The sequence below is a fragment of the Coffea arabica genome, chromosome 7c (assembly GCF_036785885.1).
Source record: "Coffea arabica cultivar ET-39 chromosome 7c, Coffea Arabica ET-39 HiFi, whole genome shotgun sequence".
NCBI classification, from domain to species: domain Eukaryota; kingdom Viridiplantae; phylum Streptophyta; class Magnoliopsida; order Gentianales; family Rubiaceae; genus Coffea; species Coffea arabica.
The window spans coordinates 9,141,685-9,160,126 of NC_092322.1; the positions used below are offsets into that span (position 1 = coordinate 9,141,685).

At 36.2% G+C, this 18,442-nt stretch overlaps 2 protein-coding genes across 3 annotated transcripts; both read right to left on the reverse strand.

The window, feature by feature from the left end:
* Positions 1-29: 29 nt before the first annotated feature.
* LOC113698395 (uncharacterized) lies at positions 30-4,595 on the reverse strand. The gene is made up of 11 exons (XM_027218207.2): positions 4,169-4,595; positions 3,202-3,304; positions 3,073-3,086; positions 2,580-2,798; positions 2,180-2,251; positions 1,989-2,078; positions 1,804-1,842; positions 1,202-1,306; positions 771-936; positions 371-486; positions 30-242 (listed from the first exon to the last, which is right to left on the reverse strand). Exons 1-11 carry the CDS (start codon positions 4,409-4,411, stop codon positions 159-161), a joined length of 1,251 nt encoding a protein of 416 aa, XP_027074008.1. The 5' UTR covers positions 4,412-4,595; the 3' UTR covers positions 30-158.
* Positions 4,596-9,386: 4,791 nt separating this feature from the next.
* LOC113698420 (NAC domain-containing protein 54) lies at positions 9,387-13,796 on the reverse strand. Of its 2 annotated transcripts, none has more exons than XM_027218236.2 (7): positions 13,707-13,796; positions 13,148-13,378; positions 11,759-12,036; positions 11,243-11,602; positions 10,647-11,063; positions 10,441-10,516; positions 9,387-10,332 (listed from the first exon to the last, which is right to left on the reverse strand). In XM_027218236.2, exons 2-7 carry the CDS (start codon positions 13,302-13,304, stop codon positions 9,629-9,631), a joined length of 1,992 nt encoding a protein of 663 aa, XP_027074037.2. In that variant the 5' UTR covers positions 13,305-13,378; positions 13,707-13,796; the 3' UTR covers positions 9,387-9,628. The 2 variants fall into 2 exon arrangements, with proteins under 2 accessions (XP_027074037.2, XP_027074038.2); XM_027218237.2 differs by having other exon boundaries at positions 13,512-13,779.
* Positions 13,797-18,442: the final 4,646 nt, after the last annotated feature.

Sequence of the window (18,442 nt, forward strand, 5' to 3'; positions counted from 1 at the left end):
TGTTTAGCGATTTTAACGGATTCTTGATGTAAATCATTCAAGAGGGACGGATAGGATCCTGATTTAACTCTACAGTATTGAAGTTTACAATATCGCCAAATTTAGAAGAATCCCTAAAGAATAAGGTAAAGCATCTTGAATTTGTCAAATTAACTATTCTAGCAAGGTATAACTACAGGATCCATTGCAGTTGAACTTTCCCTCTGGCACATGTCAGGACTGATGTTAATAACTCCTTCACCCTGCATCATGTAATGACATTTAAATTAAAATTATATGAACTAGTAAGTTGTCGTGTTAAAATTATATGAACTAGTAAGATTCTCCTAGATTTGCCCTCTACCATCTTGTACACCACAAAATACCCTACCTTAGCAACATTTCTGATATAAGTTGTCGTGTAATTCCCGGATGGAGATAAAGCTTCAATTAAATCTGCTAGTACCAATTGAGGTTGAGAGACGGCTCCATCATACCAGTCCTGCACTGAAGAAATGAAAAATAGACCCAAGAACCCAAAAAAAAAAAAAAAAAGAGAGAAAGAATTATCAGGCCATGGCACACAGCATGATTCATCTCCTGTAACAATTCTCTGGAACATTTATCTACGAATGTCATGTACTGCAAATTAGATGTGTCATCCAGTTTTTTGAAATAACATCAAAGTAGAAATATCCAAGCACATTCCAGTTAAAAAATCTATGCCAGGCAGTTTTTATTTTTTATTTTGGAGTCAGAATTAAGGAAAAGCAATGAGAAGCCCTGCTCACCAAGAACACTTGATTTTTGAATTCTTTTGTCGAACCTCCACAAGCTTTGATTTGCAAGAAATGCAAAGCAAGACTTATCTTCCAAATTTGTGTTTTGGAGGAAGGTCGAGAGCATATAAGCATCCGGATCAGGAACATAGGTTTCATCAATCACCACATCGACAGTCTGCATATGATGTAGAATCAAAAAACATAAGCACGAGTAGACCACATATATATATATATATATATATATATATATATATATATATATATATTTCCTCTCATTTCTTTGTTTGTGAAATATATCCTCATCATGGATGATGATATTATCAGGAAAAATGATACAATTTAACCTAGATTGACTCAGATTATATGGCTTACTAAACATATAATCAAAATCAATAAGGTGCATTCAAGTTCCAATCTGACTAGATTTTAGCCAGACTTACACACAAAATGGCGTAAAACTCCTCCAAGTCATCTGGTATGGAAATGTTATATGTCACTTTGTTGATGGAATCATCAATATTTGCTCCTCCAGCATCCTCAACATACTGCATCGGGGATTCGAATATGAACAGTTAGGCCTTTACAGGAAAAAGAATGGAAAAAGAATGGAAAAAAAATCATCTAAGAGGGAGATCAGGAAGCCTCCCTCAGACCATTAATGAGAAGAGGAATGATTATGCCAATTAGAATACAATTAAATTGTACATCAGTTACGTCTGTGGACAACAATTACTTCATTATGGTATCCAAATGAAAATTTGCATCAGACGGTTCTCGATACTTTAGAACAATAGTATTCTATAATATTCCAAAAATGTTGTTTCTCATGGGAGCACATAAATTATAACTTCTAATGTTTCAAGCAACTGTAGTTTGCAACTTTACTACCAAAATAAGTGCAAGAGTTCGAAGAATGATACCCATAACAACAAAAGATTTTAGCAGACCCTGACCATTGAAGAGTAAAAGCGGAGTGCCAATAGAACATACTTGAGCAAATTTACTTGAGCAAATTTTTGAAGTTTGCTGGAATGGTGAATACCTTTAACTTGTATGTCTCCTTTGTGAATGACCAGACACCCTGGAAAATAGGCCAGAGGTGTGTTAACAATTTGAAGAAAAGAGTTTCACAAGAGAAATGGTTATGAAAATGTTCAAATCCCATCAATCAGAGGACTGGGATGCTTGAAAAATTAAAGTGCTGAATTTAATTTCAACGATACACACATCATTGAACTCCATCCAAGCAACTGTAGGTTTGAAGGATGCAGTCTTATTAGCTGCTGCTCTACTCAAACATATGTAGTTCTCTTTAATCTGCAATATAAAAGCTCTTTCTGTGAGGTGTTGCCTCTTACATGAGGGTGTTGCTTGCATAAAACAGGACTAACGCAGGAAACTGACACTTTCTCACTGACCATATCGTAGACCTGATTTGCTCTTGTTTCAAGATTTGAAAAAACTCCCAAGTACTTGATCCATTCTGCCCTCTGAGACGAAGAATGTTTCAAGTTTGCAATAACAGGATGAGATTGTGATAAAGCACTGAAATGAAAAGTTAACTTAAATGCCACAACAGGCAGGTTGAAAGCATACAATCTACGGTCCATCGGACAGAGTTTTAGACATGGTGCTTAATAGCAATGTGACTAGATTAACTTTGTGATCACAGACATGTTTATGGAATCTCCATTCTTTTGCTTGTGCCTGGCATCTAAAGATGTGAAATTTAAACTGGGATCATGGCCAATGCTAAAAGTACTCCTACTAGCATATCTTAGAACGCAAAAAATGAAAAATAAAAATTTTGAAACTAACCTGTAGAGGTGCATCTTCAACAAGTGGGACAAATGTTGCATAGTTGCAGGATTGTGTTTGGTCAGTATCACTTATGAAATAAGCTGCAAATTGAGAAAGCTGCCCTGGCTCTGTCTTGTTAACCACCCCAACTTGTCCCTCACTATGTAATTTCAGTACACACGGTGAAGCTACCAAGTCTGATGTTATACCCTTCAAATTACCTAGTACACCAAGAAGCTGTGGGCATGGATAGCTGTTAGTCATTAGCAAGCTCAAAAAAATTATACATTGACGTCTAAAATTATGCAATTCAAACCTTATACTCATTGTGAAGCAACTGGAGAATTTTGACAAGTTACCAAAAACAAAAAAAAAAAAGAAAAAGATCAGTTATTTTTGATATTTACTGAAATTAAAATTGATCAAGTTTGTCTAAAAAGATGGAAAGGGCAAATCAACCAAATGGGAACATGTACTTCAAAAATGACTTACGAAAGCATGCGGGCCTCACCTCAAAGAAAGAAACTGTAAATTAGGAAAACAAGAAATGAGACTTTCAGAAACAAATGACAAGCAAGTAATAAACTTACAAAAAGAAAGAATTAAAAAAAAAAAAAAACATTGTCAGTGTCGATTATACCTGGAAAAAGTACAGTATCGACTGAATAGTTTGACAATGGGATGATGAATGATCTTATTCTGGGCGTGCAATATTTTGTTCTAGCTGCCATCCTTGTATTTTTCTGCAGGCAATCATGTAAGAATTATGCAGGAGACAACGTACGATAAATTCGAAGCAGAAAAACCCCAATAGCAAGCAAATAATTCAAGGGCAAATTACTGATAACTCCTTGTTTAAACCGAATGGTCTTTAATGGAACAAATTGCAATGGTTTCACACATAGAGAACAAAAGCTTATTTCTTTTTTTTTCCCTTTTCTTTTGGGCACCTTTTATTTTTTCTTTCAGTAAACTCCAAACCAAGTAATAAAAATAAAATGTAGTTTTATTGTTCGAATAAGTTATTTTATAAGTGTTGTATTGTATCATTTGCTAGGGAAGAAATGAAGTACTACCCCCATCCATTTTTTAAAAAAGATGCATACTTCGATTTATTAGTAGAACTCAGAAGTGGTGTCATACGCAATTTAATTATCAAATTTAAAGAAAGATTGATATGTGAAAATGTGCAAAATAAGAGAAAAGGGGGAAAAAAGCCAAAAAAAAGAAGGTTGACAATTTTGACATGGTGTTTCATTTCATTATTTGAAAGAGACAGCCATTGAACCGTGATATCGCAAGCCTTCCCATCAACAACTAGAGGTCCACAACTTGTAGAAGCGATAAAGGTTACGGCCGATTGCTGCTGCACCAATCCTTTCAGCTAACAATCAGGATGCAAGACAACTCGATTCCATATATCAATATGGAAATTTTCTTTTTCAGGAAAAAAAAAATTAATGTTCAATCAGCAAGTAATTAATGAGTACCTATTTATTTTCCATTATACCAATCAGGAAGAAATGGTATATCTTTCATGGTTTTAGTGAATATAATTTGGCATCATAAAAGAGCAAATGATACATTGCAATGAGGACTTTAATCACCTGAATGAGAAGATAACTCTGGCCATCTAATCCGTTCTTGATGACTTTGAAACTGTTGCCATAATATAGATGAAAGTATGCAGCATCCTCCACCTGGGAGACATTGGCGACATTGACACTAGGACTTGCAGCGTTCGAAACTTGAAGAAATGCAGAAGAACAGAACCAAGCCAAGAGCAAGAAGGAATGCAGTAAAGTACTCCAGAAAGAACAAGTTGAAGAAGAATGTGACGGTGAAGACATTGTTGTATGACACAAGTGAACCCCTACGCTAGCTAACAAAAAGCTTGTAGAATCATAGCCCCTTTATGAATCATGCACTACTTATAAAGGAGAAAAAGGTTGTAATAAAGCAAGTTTCTTTGCCCTCAGCTCGGCATCTTAAAGAATACGGAGTAAGAGATATTTGCAAGTTTTGGTATGAGCACAGACACTTGTTTACATGTACAGGGCAAATTGCAAAAGTAGTCCCCCCCCCCATATTTTGATAAATCTGTATTTAGTCCCTTGTAAATAAAATGAAGCATTACAAAGTCTGTAATTAATAAGCCGTACCAAGTTGGTCTACATTATAGATGTGTTTTCGGTTTAAAGAGATGAAAATTCTTGTATGACTTGTGCTAGAGGGTGAATAGTGATTACTGATAGCTACGGGCATCTTCTGTCAGATTCACACAGATTTCTGTGTAATGGTTCACAGTAGCACATGATCTGTGATAGAAGGTCGCTTAATAAGAAGGTTAAAAAAAAGAATCACAACCAATTATATATGTCAAACTGCATCATTTTAGATGTTCCAGACTAAATTGAGATTCTTTGAAAATACGAGGGACTCCATTAGCAACTTGTCCATACACTATATATACATAAGGTGGGACAGAAAACAGTTGAAGCTGGGCGTGAATGATTTGACTTCTTAAAAAGGACTTGGGGTTATTGGCATGCATGTGTAATGGAGGAATAGTAGTGTCAATTACTACCGCCGGTTGTAGTGGTTAAAACTTAAAAACTCTATGCTGGCCCGTGAACGAATTTTTGCTTGGTGCTGTTTGTCATCTTCTCTTCATCTGTTTGCTTGCAGCGCTTGCTGTTGGTTGCACACAAAATTCCTATCTGAGCAGTATGCACTTTGCACGCATCCCCACCATGGCCCATGCACTAACAACTTCAGCAGTAAAAACCAGTAACCATTCCTCCTCATCCCAATGGCAGCCTAGCTAGAAAAAGTTTGTACGCGCTAACCTTTTTCTTTTTCTCCTGTATCTCGAAATTTTGCCCATCACCAATACTGTTTGTCTATTACAGTTGATGGAATGGAAGTTTGTTTCTGTGTGCAGTTATTGTTCTTTCTAAGAAAATGCCAGAAACAGTGGCGGGGACAAAAAAAAATTTCAGTGAGAGTAAAAGTAACTCTAAAATTTTTTACCTACTATTTTTCTAGTTTTTTAAGAAAAAAATATTCACCAACAAGTACAAATGATACATATAATCCATGAAAAATATAAAAAGACAAACTCAAAATAATTAATGTAATAATAATTTTATTTCAAGAAGCAAACTAAACCATTTGCAATTGCTCATGACGAGTTTTCATATTTTGATAACGGTTTACAACTTTTTCATTTTGAACTTCACGAATTATATTTTTCTTCATATAAGTAACTAAACAATTATTCATCCAAGTATCTTCCATTTTATTTTGTAACTGATTCTTCATTATATTCATAACTGAAAAAACTCTTTTTACGGTAACAGGTAAAATCAAAGACAACTTTAGAAGCATATAAATTAATGAATACACAAAACTCTAGGAGGCACGCTTAAAATTATATCCAATTTTTATGAGTATTATAGAAATTTAAGGAAGGCAGTGGGACGCGTGTTCCCCAGTGCCCCCAGTGTAAATCCGCCCTGGAAACATTTTAAATGATGATTTAAGTTGGGCTACAGGCACGATTATAATACCACATTCAAAAGGTGAGAGAGAACATCTATTGCTTTCAGTTCATATGCTGAATAGTTGTGGCAGCATGACTGCGTGCAGAGCTGGAGCTAGTACTGCTTGCACTTCGTACCCATAGTTTTTTGCCTCGTGAATTCTTGTACTTTGTCTCCAAAAGTTGGTGATTGTGTTTATATATTTTGAGGGATATTCGACCTATATTTATTTCAGACATAAAAGAACCCGTAGTATATATTAAGAGCTATGTTTAGCTTTTGGATCAAAGGGTAACTCAACTATTATATCGAGCCTAGGCACATTTCTAAAAAGGTAAAGTACATAAAACCCCCCTGTGTTAAGGAAATTGACACGAAACCTCCTCATTGTTTAGAAACTCCCACTTAACCCCCCTGTGCTTTGGACTTGTTTGGATTTTACCTGCTAACCGGCTGCAAAGCTAGCGAGTGATATTTACGCGACTTAATGGTAACTTGTGTCTAGCAGAAACTCATTTCATTCCAATTTTGTCCTCCATGTCTCTTCCAAACTTGCACCCACCATAGTTGTAGATCTGCAAATGAAAATTTTCGACAAAGAGATGCAAAACGAAGACCCAAAAACGTAAAGAGCTCAGCGCAACTTTGGATGGATCAAGAAAAGCTTTGGAGGGGCTAAATCAGCTATCATTTGAAGGAAGGACCCAAAAATGTCAAACTCCCAAAATTTTTCTTGGCTGTCGGCCCGCCACCACCTTTGTCTTTGTCATCGTCATCGTCGTCCGGGGACGGTTTGAAGAAGACGGAGGAGGTGAAGGAAGAGGACTTGCAGAAAATACCTTACCTCAAAGCAGTGTTTCACTTTAGGTGGACACCTCCAATATTAGGTGCAATTCTACAATGTGGATTCATTGTTTGAAACCCAAACGAGCAACTGGAATTGGGTTTGTGAGATGAAAGAAAAAGATGAAGAATAATGGTATCTATTGGCCCCCAAAACCCAATAGCTTTTCTTCTATGAACCATTTGAAATTTCGTTTCCTCGCCCAACAAGCAAAACAAGTAGTCGCGGCTTGCGTTTTCTGTCGATAAACCAATATGGGTTGGACTTGGAGCCTCCGATAATGTGACGGTGGCAGAAAGGGGCGGTTCCATGCAGGAAACCAACAAATTCCAGATGGGCTTGTTGATTTGGGACTATTTCTGGTAACGGGATTTGTCCTATTGCACTCACGGGGTAAAAGGGGAAGGGCTGCGTTGAGTTCGATCCGTCAGTGCTTGGGCAGGCAAGCTTTTTTGAAGGAAGAACCCAAAATGTCAAACTCCCAAAATTTTTCTTGGCTGTCGGCCCGCCACCACCTTTGTCTTTGTCATCGTCATCGTCATCGTCGTCCGGGGACGGTTTGAAGGAGACGGAGGAGGTGAAGGAAGAGGACTTGCAGAAAATACCTTACCTCAAAGCAGTGGAGTTGGAGGGTTATGTAGTTCCCAAGAATGCTACTGTGAATTTCATGGTGGCTGAGATGGGTTGGGACCCAAAGGTGTGGGAAAGTCCTATGGAATTCAGGCCTGAGAGATTTTTAGAGGAAAAAATGGCCGGGGACAATAGCGAAGGTCAGCTGTTCGATGTTACTGGGAGTAAAGAGATAAAGATGATGCCATTTGGCGCTGGGCTAATTTGATTTGGCATTTCGAGTGGAGAGCTGTTGACGGTGACGATGTTGATCTCTCGGAAAAGCAAGAATTTACCGTCGTCGTTGCATCTGTAACTTTTCACATATTATATATGAGGGTATTTTTGGTATTTCATATTATTACAGGTTCCCCAGCCGGTTAACAGGTAAAATCCAAACAAGTCCAAAGCACAGGGGGGTTAAGTGGAAGTTTCTAAACAATGAGAAGGTTTCGTGTCAATTTCCTTAATCACAGGGGGGTTTTATGTACTTTACCCTTTCTAAAATTTTGTAAATTAAAGCTCAAGGGTGTAAATTTTGACAGCCACACAAGGTAACAGTGGAAATCAATGCCCATGAAATGGTTGAATCTAGAAGCCATCCTGGACTCTGAAGCCCATCCTTTTTTTTCAAGTTCTACACTTCTCTAAGCTTAGTCTAAGCAAGGGAGGAGGTCTAACTGTGCTCCGGGAGTCAAAGGTGTGGTGGTTTTCACTTCTAAATCAAAAGAGCCCACTGCATGTATAATCTTTGGAAATTTTTAATTCCTAGTTGGGTTAAATGGGCTGCATTCTGAAATGTCCAAACTTAGGCCCAATTAAAACCATAACAAATGGGTTCAACATTGGCCCATTAAGGTTTCAATATTGTTGCCCCAGTCAAACTCTTTTGTCTCATTAGGTTTTGGGCTCCAAAACGGGCTTGCCCGAAAGTAATAATTTTTATTTAAAAATTGTATTCTTCTAAAAACAAAGATATTACTTAAATAGAATCAACCATTAAAATTTTAAAAATGAGATTAATCATAATTACTGTTATTAATTTCTTAAATAATAGAAAATTTTTACATAATGAGCAATTATTTAAGAATATCAATTTTATTTGATAAACACTTTTATATGAAACATGTATAGATACATGGCTGGGTCTCATAATGAGCTAAGCTTAGTGTTATTCTAACTCATCCCATTTTACTATTAGACTCATCTTTTGAACCCGCACCTAGCTTGCCCATAAACAATGCTAGCCCTGCCCCCTAATTACAAGGCCGGAAGGGTCGGATCAAATTGGCCCAACCCTATTAACAATCCTTGCCGCAGGCCTTCTATGGTATGCCAAAATATATATGCCAAAATATATGTTGTCAGGAGTCACATAATGGATTATTATTCTTCTAATAAAAAAATAAAATTCTTTTAGTAATTAACACACGCATTCCTTGTAGTGGGCTTTGGCTTGCCGGATCTGGAAGGTTGCCAGCCGCTAGTAAGACTAAAATTGCGCAGTGTCTTCCAGTATTGACTAAAAATTGTGCAGTCTCTTCCAGCATTCCAGTATTGCACCGTTTTTCTCATTTCAAGAATTTACCGTAGCAACTTTACTGCGTACGTGTAAGAAGAGAATTAAGCATAGTTAGACTTGATAGGATCAACTTTCAGTGCTGGACTAATTCTGGATTGGGGTTTCCTGAAACTTTAAACTTTAGTGGCCATGTCATGTCTACATTGATCAGAAGTTAGTGAATGGCTTATCAAAGTAAAAATAGCAAAGGTGTAGTGTGTGTTTGTTCTTGGCTTCAAAGAGCTTATCTTCTCACTCCAGCAAACTCAGAGGAATAGAAACATTAATTCCTTAATTGAATACAAAAATAAGAACACTAGCTATATCACTATGAATCAACTTACACATGATTTATGTGTCAGCTTACATCTTTAAAAAGTACTATGAAGTGTGGTCCACTGTTTAACAAAAAATATAAAACCAAAGAAAAAAGTGCATATCTGTCAAGACAACTAATGCCTTAATTTCTAATCACAATTGTGGTTAGTAATCAATATTCAGAACCAAGTCAAGGGCTAGGCACTATCTGGTGCATCCAAAATGTACAGAGAGCCAAAGTCAGTGTTAGATAAGTCCAAATCTTGTTGTGAACCGCACTAATGCTGCCTCCTTTTCCCACCATTGAAGCCCTGGATTTCTCGCAATTTAATTCATAATCTTGAACTTTTATTGTCTTGTTCATGGTCTTGCTTGCACAGTCACCCTCTATTAGCTCGGAAGCTTTGTTGCTCAGCATTACAGGATCATCCATTGGCTCTTTATCTTCCAAATATTCTCCATAAAAAATCCAGTAAGCATAGAGAATTGCAATCATGCTTATAAAAGTCCTCACCGTTTTCCTCCATGGCCTGAGGGATTTGGATATTGCACTCGAAAAGGTCGAAAATTTGGCTGGAAAATGTCCAGTTTTTGGTACAGTTCTGGAATCTGATTTCGCAACTGGAAAATCATGCATGATCATGGGGTGCAAATGGACTCTAACGGTCTTTGAAGGCATCAATTGATGATAGAATGTGTTGGCTGTTTGGCGAGTCGAAATAAGCATCCCATGACTGACTTCTATCTTTTCATAAACCTCAAAGTTGGAAGTGCTTGAGAAGTCTTCCACATCTCCATCAGTTAAGAAGTTGTCACTTCCCTTGTCGTTGTTGAATCCAAGGGAATAATCAGTCTTTTCTGCTTCATTCTGGTCATTTTGGTGGATGGTTTCTCCTGCAATCATTTAGTAGTCAAGATTCCAGAGGGCATCTAATTAAATATTTAATGAATAGAAATAGAACCAAAATAATTGGGGATTGAAACGTGGAAGAAAAAGCCAACCTGGAACCTGATTCTCTTCTCTTTGGAAGGTTGATATGCTTTCTATTGGGACTGTCTTGAATTCTTCCAAGAAAGACTGTCAATTAATACAAAAAAAAAAAAAAAAAAAAAATTCTTGTTGACAAAAATTCAGCGACAAAATATAATTAGTATTTAATTCTAGCATATTTGTCGTGGAGCGGAGGGGGGACGACAGTGTATATTACCTTCTCAAGATCCTTGTCTGACATTCCCACCCATCTCAGGTTCTCAACCATTCTCTCAGATTTCAACCCCTCATCCATGCCTCCAATGTCAATGGACCTAAAACTGCAATCTTCTCTTAACTTGTCCATAAATTTGAAGGAACTAGAATCATGTATTTGGTTGGTAGGAGGTAGAAACGAGAAATCATCAGCAGGAGCATAATTTCCACCCCAGGCGTCTTCGTTCATGAAATCCTGAGAAGCTTGTGCAACAGATAGAATCTCCTCTACAATATCTTGCTGATTCGGGTTTTCATGAATATAACCCAGTTGTGGCATCCTAGCATCGGCAAAGCCAACTTGGGGAAAATCTTGCACCTCCAAAGGTGACAATGGGAACCTGTGCTGCAATCTTGCACATTCCAATGCTATATCCACCTGAGTCACAGTTTTACAATAATTAAGGAATGAGGGTTGGACAAAGACATGCATAGGACTTGAAGAATTAACGTGTATCATAGAGAATTATACATGGGCTCTAAGTTTCCTAATGATCTATTTGGAAATAATAAAAATCTTCGTGAAAAATGTACAACATCAGAAATTTCGAACATTACCCTTGATGGAGGATATGACATGGCTGCATGATTTGGAAATGATGGATTGCTAAAACCAAATGCTTCATCTGACAAGTATTGCATCCACCTACAATCACTAGGTCCCTCATTGATGTTATTCAATGGAGAACCATGGATGATGTTGGATGAGCAACTAGCTGATTGCATTGGATAGTTAGAGTTGTTAATAGTTGTAGCGGACGGCATTGAATAATCAAAGCTCTCTAGATCATCACATCTTCCTTCTGAATATGGATCAATGCTAGAAGAGCGATCACTAGCTGTAGCAGTTCCATAATGGTCTCCAATTTTTGGAATGTTTAAACTCTTCTTGAATACTCGACAAAGTGCATATGCATCCTGGAAAATTTAAACAAGAACAAGTTAAAATCCAATATATATCCATTAAACAAATGACTAGTTTTAACCATCAAAATAAATGTTGCCATATTTCTTACTTTAGCATTCCCAAAAAAAAAAAAAAAACTACTACTAGTGAAATTTACTATGTTGCACCTGCAAGCCTGAGTTGGTTTCACATTCTCGTTCATCTAAGCGGTATTCATGCATGACCCAATCAGTTCGAGCTCCATGGGGTGCCCTCCCTCTGTAGTAAACTAGGGTTTTCTTCATGCCCACAGCCCTCGCCTGGGAATTTACTTTTCTGTCTTTTCCGGTGGCCTTCCAGTACCCGGCTTTCGTTGCCCGATTAGTCCTTGATCCATTGGGATACTTACGGTCTCTGGGACTAAAGAAGTACCACTCAAGATCTTTGCTTGGTAATAGTGATTTCCCTGATTAATTAGGCAATCAAATCATTAGCAATATTAAGATATATTTGAACAAAAAGGTATTAATAGAAAGAAAATCAAAATTAAGTTTGCATCTTGCATGGTTTCTATAAAGATTCTAAGGCCCCTCATATTTTTAATCGAAGGACATCCTTTTTGTCCAAGAGAAACATGAAAAAAAGTGGATGTCTGGTGAAGCTTCTATGGAAAACTGAAATGCGGGGCGGAAAGAAAAAAAGGCTGGAAAATAAATCTCTAGTGGACAATGCAATCATGTTCGATCTTCCTTTTTGACTCCATAAGTACACATCTTTAGGCTTCAATGGCAGATTAAAAGACGTAGGGACCAGTCGGGGTCTTAAGCAAATTTTCTTTTCGGCTATGAGCAGAAGATCATATGAGATTATTGTACCATAAAACAAAGAATTTTTTTTTTTTTTTTTACTGTTGAAGATTAAAGTGCTTCTTCAAACTTTAGAGAATATCATATATGACCCTCAACCGAAAATAAAATTCATCAATTCGGCCAAAAACAGACCAAGGACTCGCGTAAGAAAAACAGCAAAATTAAAGATAAACTATATTTTCACACCCCTTTGTGGAACCTACAAGTAGTTAAATTATGTTCAAGAAACTTCAGAATTTGATCAACTATATGAATAACAAAACTGGCAACAGTTTTTTTTTTTTAATTAAAATTTTTAGGGTTAAAATTATGATATTGCATACGTTGTTGTTTTCGTAGAATTTTGTCTTTATAATTCTCGAATTTTAGTTCTGAAAACTTTGGTATGAGTAGAAAGCATTGGAGAAATGTAGTGCTCGCATAACCATTCGATCGAAGAAATTTTTTTTTTATTGGTGTGGACTGTAGTTTCATGGAATTTCCCGTATACTTGAGCGTGAAGGTAGCCAAAATATTTTCTATACCTTTCTTGGTACTCACTTTCCAACGTCCAAGTAAACTTTAGCAGCGCAATGACTTGAGATTACCAAAATGCAGATTGAAACATTGCTAATCATCGAATTTAAACGTTTCTAATTACTACAATTTTGAGGTCAAAACATTTATTTTATTTAACCTTGAAGATCAAGATGATTGTTAGCATGGTACCTGGCAGTTCCCAAGGTTCACACTTGTAGAGATCGACTTCAGGGATGATCTCAAGCTCAATTTTTCTGCCATTGATTTTTCTTTTGAGATAGTAAGCCACAAGTTCCTCATCAGTGGGATGAAACCGAAAGCCCGGTGGCAATGAAACAGGTGCCATCTGCTCTAAATTTAACTTCTTGTAATTTCTAAATTCCAGAAAAACACTAACCAACTATACCAGCTTTTGATCACCTACAGAAAAACACTTGGAAAAATCAGTGATCACAAATTGAAGCAAAGACAATTGTGATACAAGACAAAAGCAAAACATTAGAAGATCAGCATGCTTGGAGAAAAAGAAAGAAAGAGGGAAAGGGAGAGAGACCTGAGAATTAAGAAGATCCCAACAAGAGAGAAGGGGCACAGAAGAAAGAGCAAACGATGGAGACAGGACAAAAAGAGGGAAGAAGGGTTGTGAAGTTGGGACCTGAGGGGGTTTTTGACAAGAGGACAAAAAGAGAAGGAACTCAAAAAGCAAAATGAGAGGGGGAGGCTGCCACCCCCAGGAACTCACTTTTACCTTTAAAATTGTTTTTTCACATCAAATGATGCTTTAATAATCTTTCTTCTCAAGCTCCTCCAAAGCCCATATACCAGTAGTACATGCAAATCTCTCCTTCATACCTGCAGATATATGTCGTAGTTATATACCCGTCCTTCTATATCTCTGTGTCTGTGGAAATTATCCCATGCTTCAAAGTTGTGCTTTCTTGGAATCTGAGCTTGCCTCGTCCACGTGGTAATAGGCTATTTGATGCATTTCCGACCCGTGTCTACGTCCTATGTTCGTTGGTTGGGGAAGGATCTTACGTTAACCAACTATACAAACTGAGCGGCTTTCTTAACTGCAATCTCCAAAGAATGTTCCTTTCACATGGACTTCTAATCATTTGCTCCTTGTCCTCCCTCGCTGATCATCTGTCAGTAATTATATAATCCGCCAATCTCCATGCTAATTATTATTTACTGGTAGTTGCTTTCTGGGGATTAGCTAGGAACCACTACTTGATCAAATCCCGTGAACGATTTTTAAAACAAGGAAATTGGAATGGCAAGTATGTTGTAAAAATGTACAAGTAATGTTCATTAATAAACAAAGAAATTGTGCTTCAAAAAAACAAAGAAGTTGCATAGAGAACATCCCTTGAAGATTGAAGTTGATGTTATGTGAATTCCCCTTAATTTAATCTGGAGACTGCGCCTAGAAGCTGAACTATTTTTCTTTTATTCGTGTTCTCTCAAAATACTAGGAAACGGATTTTTAATAGTTCTATTTAGCCAAATATTATAAAATGTACAACAATAATCACACCTTTACATGCAGCACCTGCCTGTGTCCCTTATTCATCTTGTTTAATGATAGTAGTACGAGTCTCGCTGCTAATAATCTTTTATTGGCCGGTAATCAATTTGTAAGAACTATTATTCATCTTGTTTAATGATAGTAGTATATATCAGTCTCGCTGCTAATAATCTTTTATTGGTAATCAATTTGTAAGAACTAATATAAGTTGCTGAAAGATATGCTAACAATCTCAGGGAAGAAGATAGCCTTCAAATTAAACTCTTCTTCCTCATGAAAAAACACATACATTACAGTGTGCTTAAGCCTCCTGCCCAGTAGTACGTAAAATAGGTTTGGTTCCTGTTCCTTGGAGGCAGCTCGATCGTGCTTATGATAAGCAGATCAATTAGAGGGCATTGGGTGGGTGGATGGATCATCATGTGCAGCTCTTCGTTCTTTGCAATTTGCATATTCAAAAGTGCGAAGAAGAACAATCACAAATTCCTCGTAGAGATGAAGGCTCAATCACTAATTCTGATGGGGCCTACTTTTTTCCACGTGATTGAAAAAGTTCTTGTGTGGCGGTAGGCCGCCAGGATCCCTTGATGCAGTCTTCTATTCGCTTCTTCTCCTGCTCGGTGCTCTCGTATATATCATATCCTATTCCTGGGTTATTCTGCTGCCTCTCTCGCATACTTTTCCTTTTCATCAATCTATCTTTTGGTGCTTTTCCCCTTTTATGGGTTAATGTTTTCTTCTCTATTCATACACCGCACTAAACAATACTACAATTTATAGCTTCAAGTATAATGTTCGTTGCTATAGCCTATAGTACTATAATGTTCGTTGCTATACTACAAGCTTCTTCTGCTATATATGTACGTAGGATGGCATTAATTTGTATATAGTAGGCTCTTCATCATTTCAATGATAGCAATTGGATGTAAAGCTGCATGTGCGCTCGTGCGCGCACATACACATATATATATATATATATATAGTAGAATTAACTTGAGCAACCTAGCCAGTTAGTATTCGACTTAACTTCTATATAAAAAACCATGCATGCTGTTTTTATTACTTCTAAATTTTGAAATGCCTCAATTCTAGTAATCAGGGGATAAATACAAGTTTACGACTTACTTACGACATCTAATTAAAAGTAGATGAATTAATCATAGGTATTAGTAATTGAACCAAATTCTACGAATGTGGTTAGAAAAATGGAGTGGATTGTTTGTTTGCTCCCTAAACTAATAATGTTCGACATCCATGATTGTACCTTCCTCTTGCATTTGTGCATTTAATTATTAGTGTAACTCTAGCATTAATTTAATTTCTGGACAATATTATACCATTTGAAAGGATTCTCACTTTGAGATGCCCAGAAAAGCAGAAAATTTTTTTTTTTTAAAAAAAAATTTGAGGGCTTTCACTTGAAGTAAGGAAAAGGTTGTTTGAACGCATATAAAGAAAGATACAAGTACAATCATGGCATCGTTATAACATGAATTAAATTAATGATTTATTTTCTAAGCAGAAGCACTTGCCGAAAGAGGGCATCTCTTACTTCTTCTTTGGTCTGAATGTGCGCAAACGTTTGCTACATGATTCTACAACCCAAAAGAGGAAAAGGAAAAACAAAAGGAAAAGCACAATTAAACCATAAAACATTTCATTAACCACCAGTTTATTAAATTGCAAAGGCAAAAAAGTGCCTTCTTGTTTCACCCGACAACAGTAATCATCGATATATGCGGTCTCTTTTAATTTCCTCGGTTGAATACAGTATATATCAAAGGTAGCAGTATCTTCTTTTGAACTGTTATGTCCACACTGATAGGCTGATAGCTAGTTAGTGTGTGAGTATGTGTATCTTGCGATATACAACGGATCTTCTGTCTCACACCTTGTGTCACTCTCTGTCCCACTTTTTATTATATTGCTATTTCTTTTTCATAAACATCATGTTTTAATTTTTTTTTTTGTTTCCTTAAAATCCAATAACTATTAATTGAGTAATACACAATATTTAACAAACTCAAAAAATCAAAATGCATAAAAAATGAGATTTTTATGAATTTTCTGCTGTATTTTTAAATTTTCTATTATATATTACTTTTGTGAAGCTGTTGTATTTATTTTTTACTTCATTAATAGTTATTGGATCTTAAGGAAACAAAAAAAAATTAAAACATGATGTTTATGTAGGAGAAATAACAATATAATAAAAAAAAGGACAGAGAGTGGCACAGGATGTGAGACAGAAAGTCCGTTGCGATATATGTGTGTGTGTGTGTGTGTGTAACTTTTAAAATTACAGGATGTTCATAATGCTACTAGAATACTCTTTTGTATGATACTCAGATTAATTGCATGTCATCTGTGACCATAATACTACAATCAAACGTTAAATGTTTCTCGTGTGTCAAGATAGACGGCATAAACTAACCGATCATTGGGTGACATAATTTCTTACTTATCGAGCAATCATTAGGAGGTCTTTATTGACTGTTTGAGGATGTTAAGCGTCAATTTCTTCTACTTGAAAGAATGGATTCAGCAATTTTTATTTGTTTACTTATTGCGGATAAAGAAACAAATTGTATGGATGGCGTGGTCTTCTGTGCCTCTATTTCGCGCCTTTTGATGAGAGGTCGTTGTTTCTTTGTAATCGTGCCTGTACTTCGCCCGTCTTCTCGTTGTTCTGTTTTTTAGCTTTTTTTTTTTTTTTTTTTCTTCTTCTTTGGATTTCTTTTGGGTAAAAGCTCCATTCAAATGGATGGCAGGATAGGAGGCCTAGGGACAATTCCAAAATATCGGAGCTCAATCTGTTTGTGGAAGTTGGTCAATTAGGTCGCTTGATTTTAATTTATTTCTTCATATATTTTAGCTTATTAATTAAGTTGTTGTGATCAACAAGGCTACAAGAGACATTATAATGTGTTACAATTGTGTACATTTTTTCATTTCTTAAAATCATCTGGACATACATGTACAGGAAAAAAAATTGAGTATTTTTAGATTTGTTTATTGTTTTTAAATTATTTATTTCATCATACTAGAAAATATTACCATACTCCGGTCCAGTTATCCAAATTAGTGTCAAAGGATTTAATGCAAATGTTAGAGAAGGCCCTCCACATGAAAAAGAACAAAAGAAGAAAAAAAAAAGTTAGTGCCAAATTAAGCAATTATGAGGAAAAATAAACCCTAAAACGAGCAATAATTCACACAACCGTAGTCCCTATTAGGCAATTGTATCCTTTTTATTTCCTAGTATTTTCTGGACCATTTTTTGGAATGTTGGGCACAATGAAAAGCTCAAATATTACATCATGCTCAGCAGGTATTTTACATACTCTATACGTGACATGCTACATGATGTATTAATACAAATCACTGAACATGTAAATGGACAATGTGTGATCCACCATTATTATTTGATACTAATTTATTTTTTCTTTTTGGGCTTGATACTAATTTATTAGTATTATAATACTAAGTAAGTTTTCCATTATGTCCTTTAATATCTTTTGTCCTCACTATTTAAGACAAAAGATAGGCAGAGATGCCAAATTTTTTTTTGTAGCCGGTTTTAGCTGGCATCACCAACATAAATGATATCTAGTGCAAGAAAAAACAGACAAGAAAGTCAAAATTTAATCAAAAGTTCCTCGACAAGAGAAGTTGTAAGCTAACTTCTACAACAACATTTCTACAAGTAAAACTCGTAGTATTTCATACTTTCCGCATCAGAAGTTCCATCCATCGTCAATGTTTTGAAAATCGGACCAAACCGGTCGGTTTGATAGGTTGAACTGCGAATCCACCATGACATTGGTCCGATTCTATACTAAAGTTGAAAGTATCAAATAACTAGTCAAACTCGTCAAAACCGATAAATCCAATGAATCAATGAATTGAACTTGAAACCTTTGCTATTGAAGTCCGACGCAATAACCACCGCA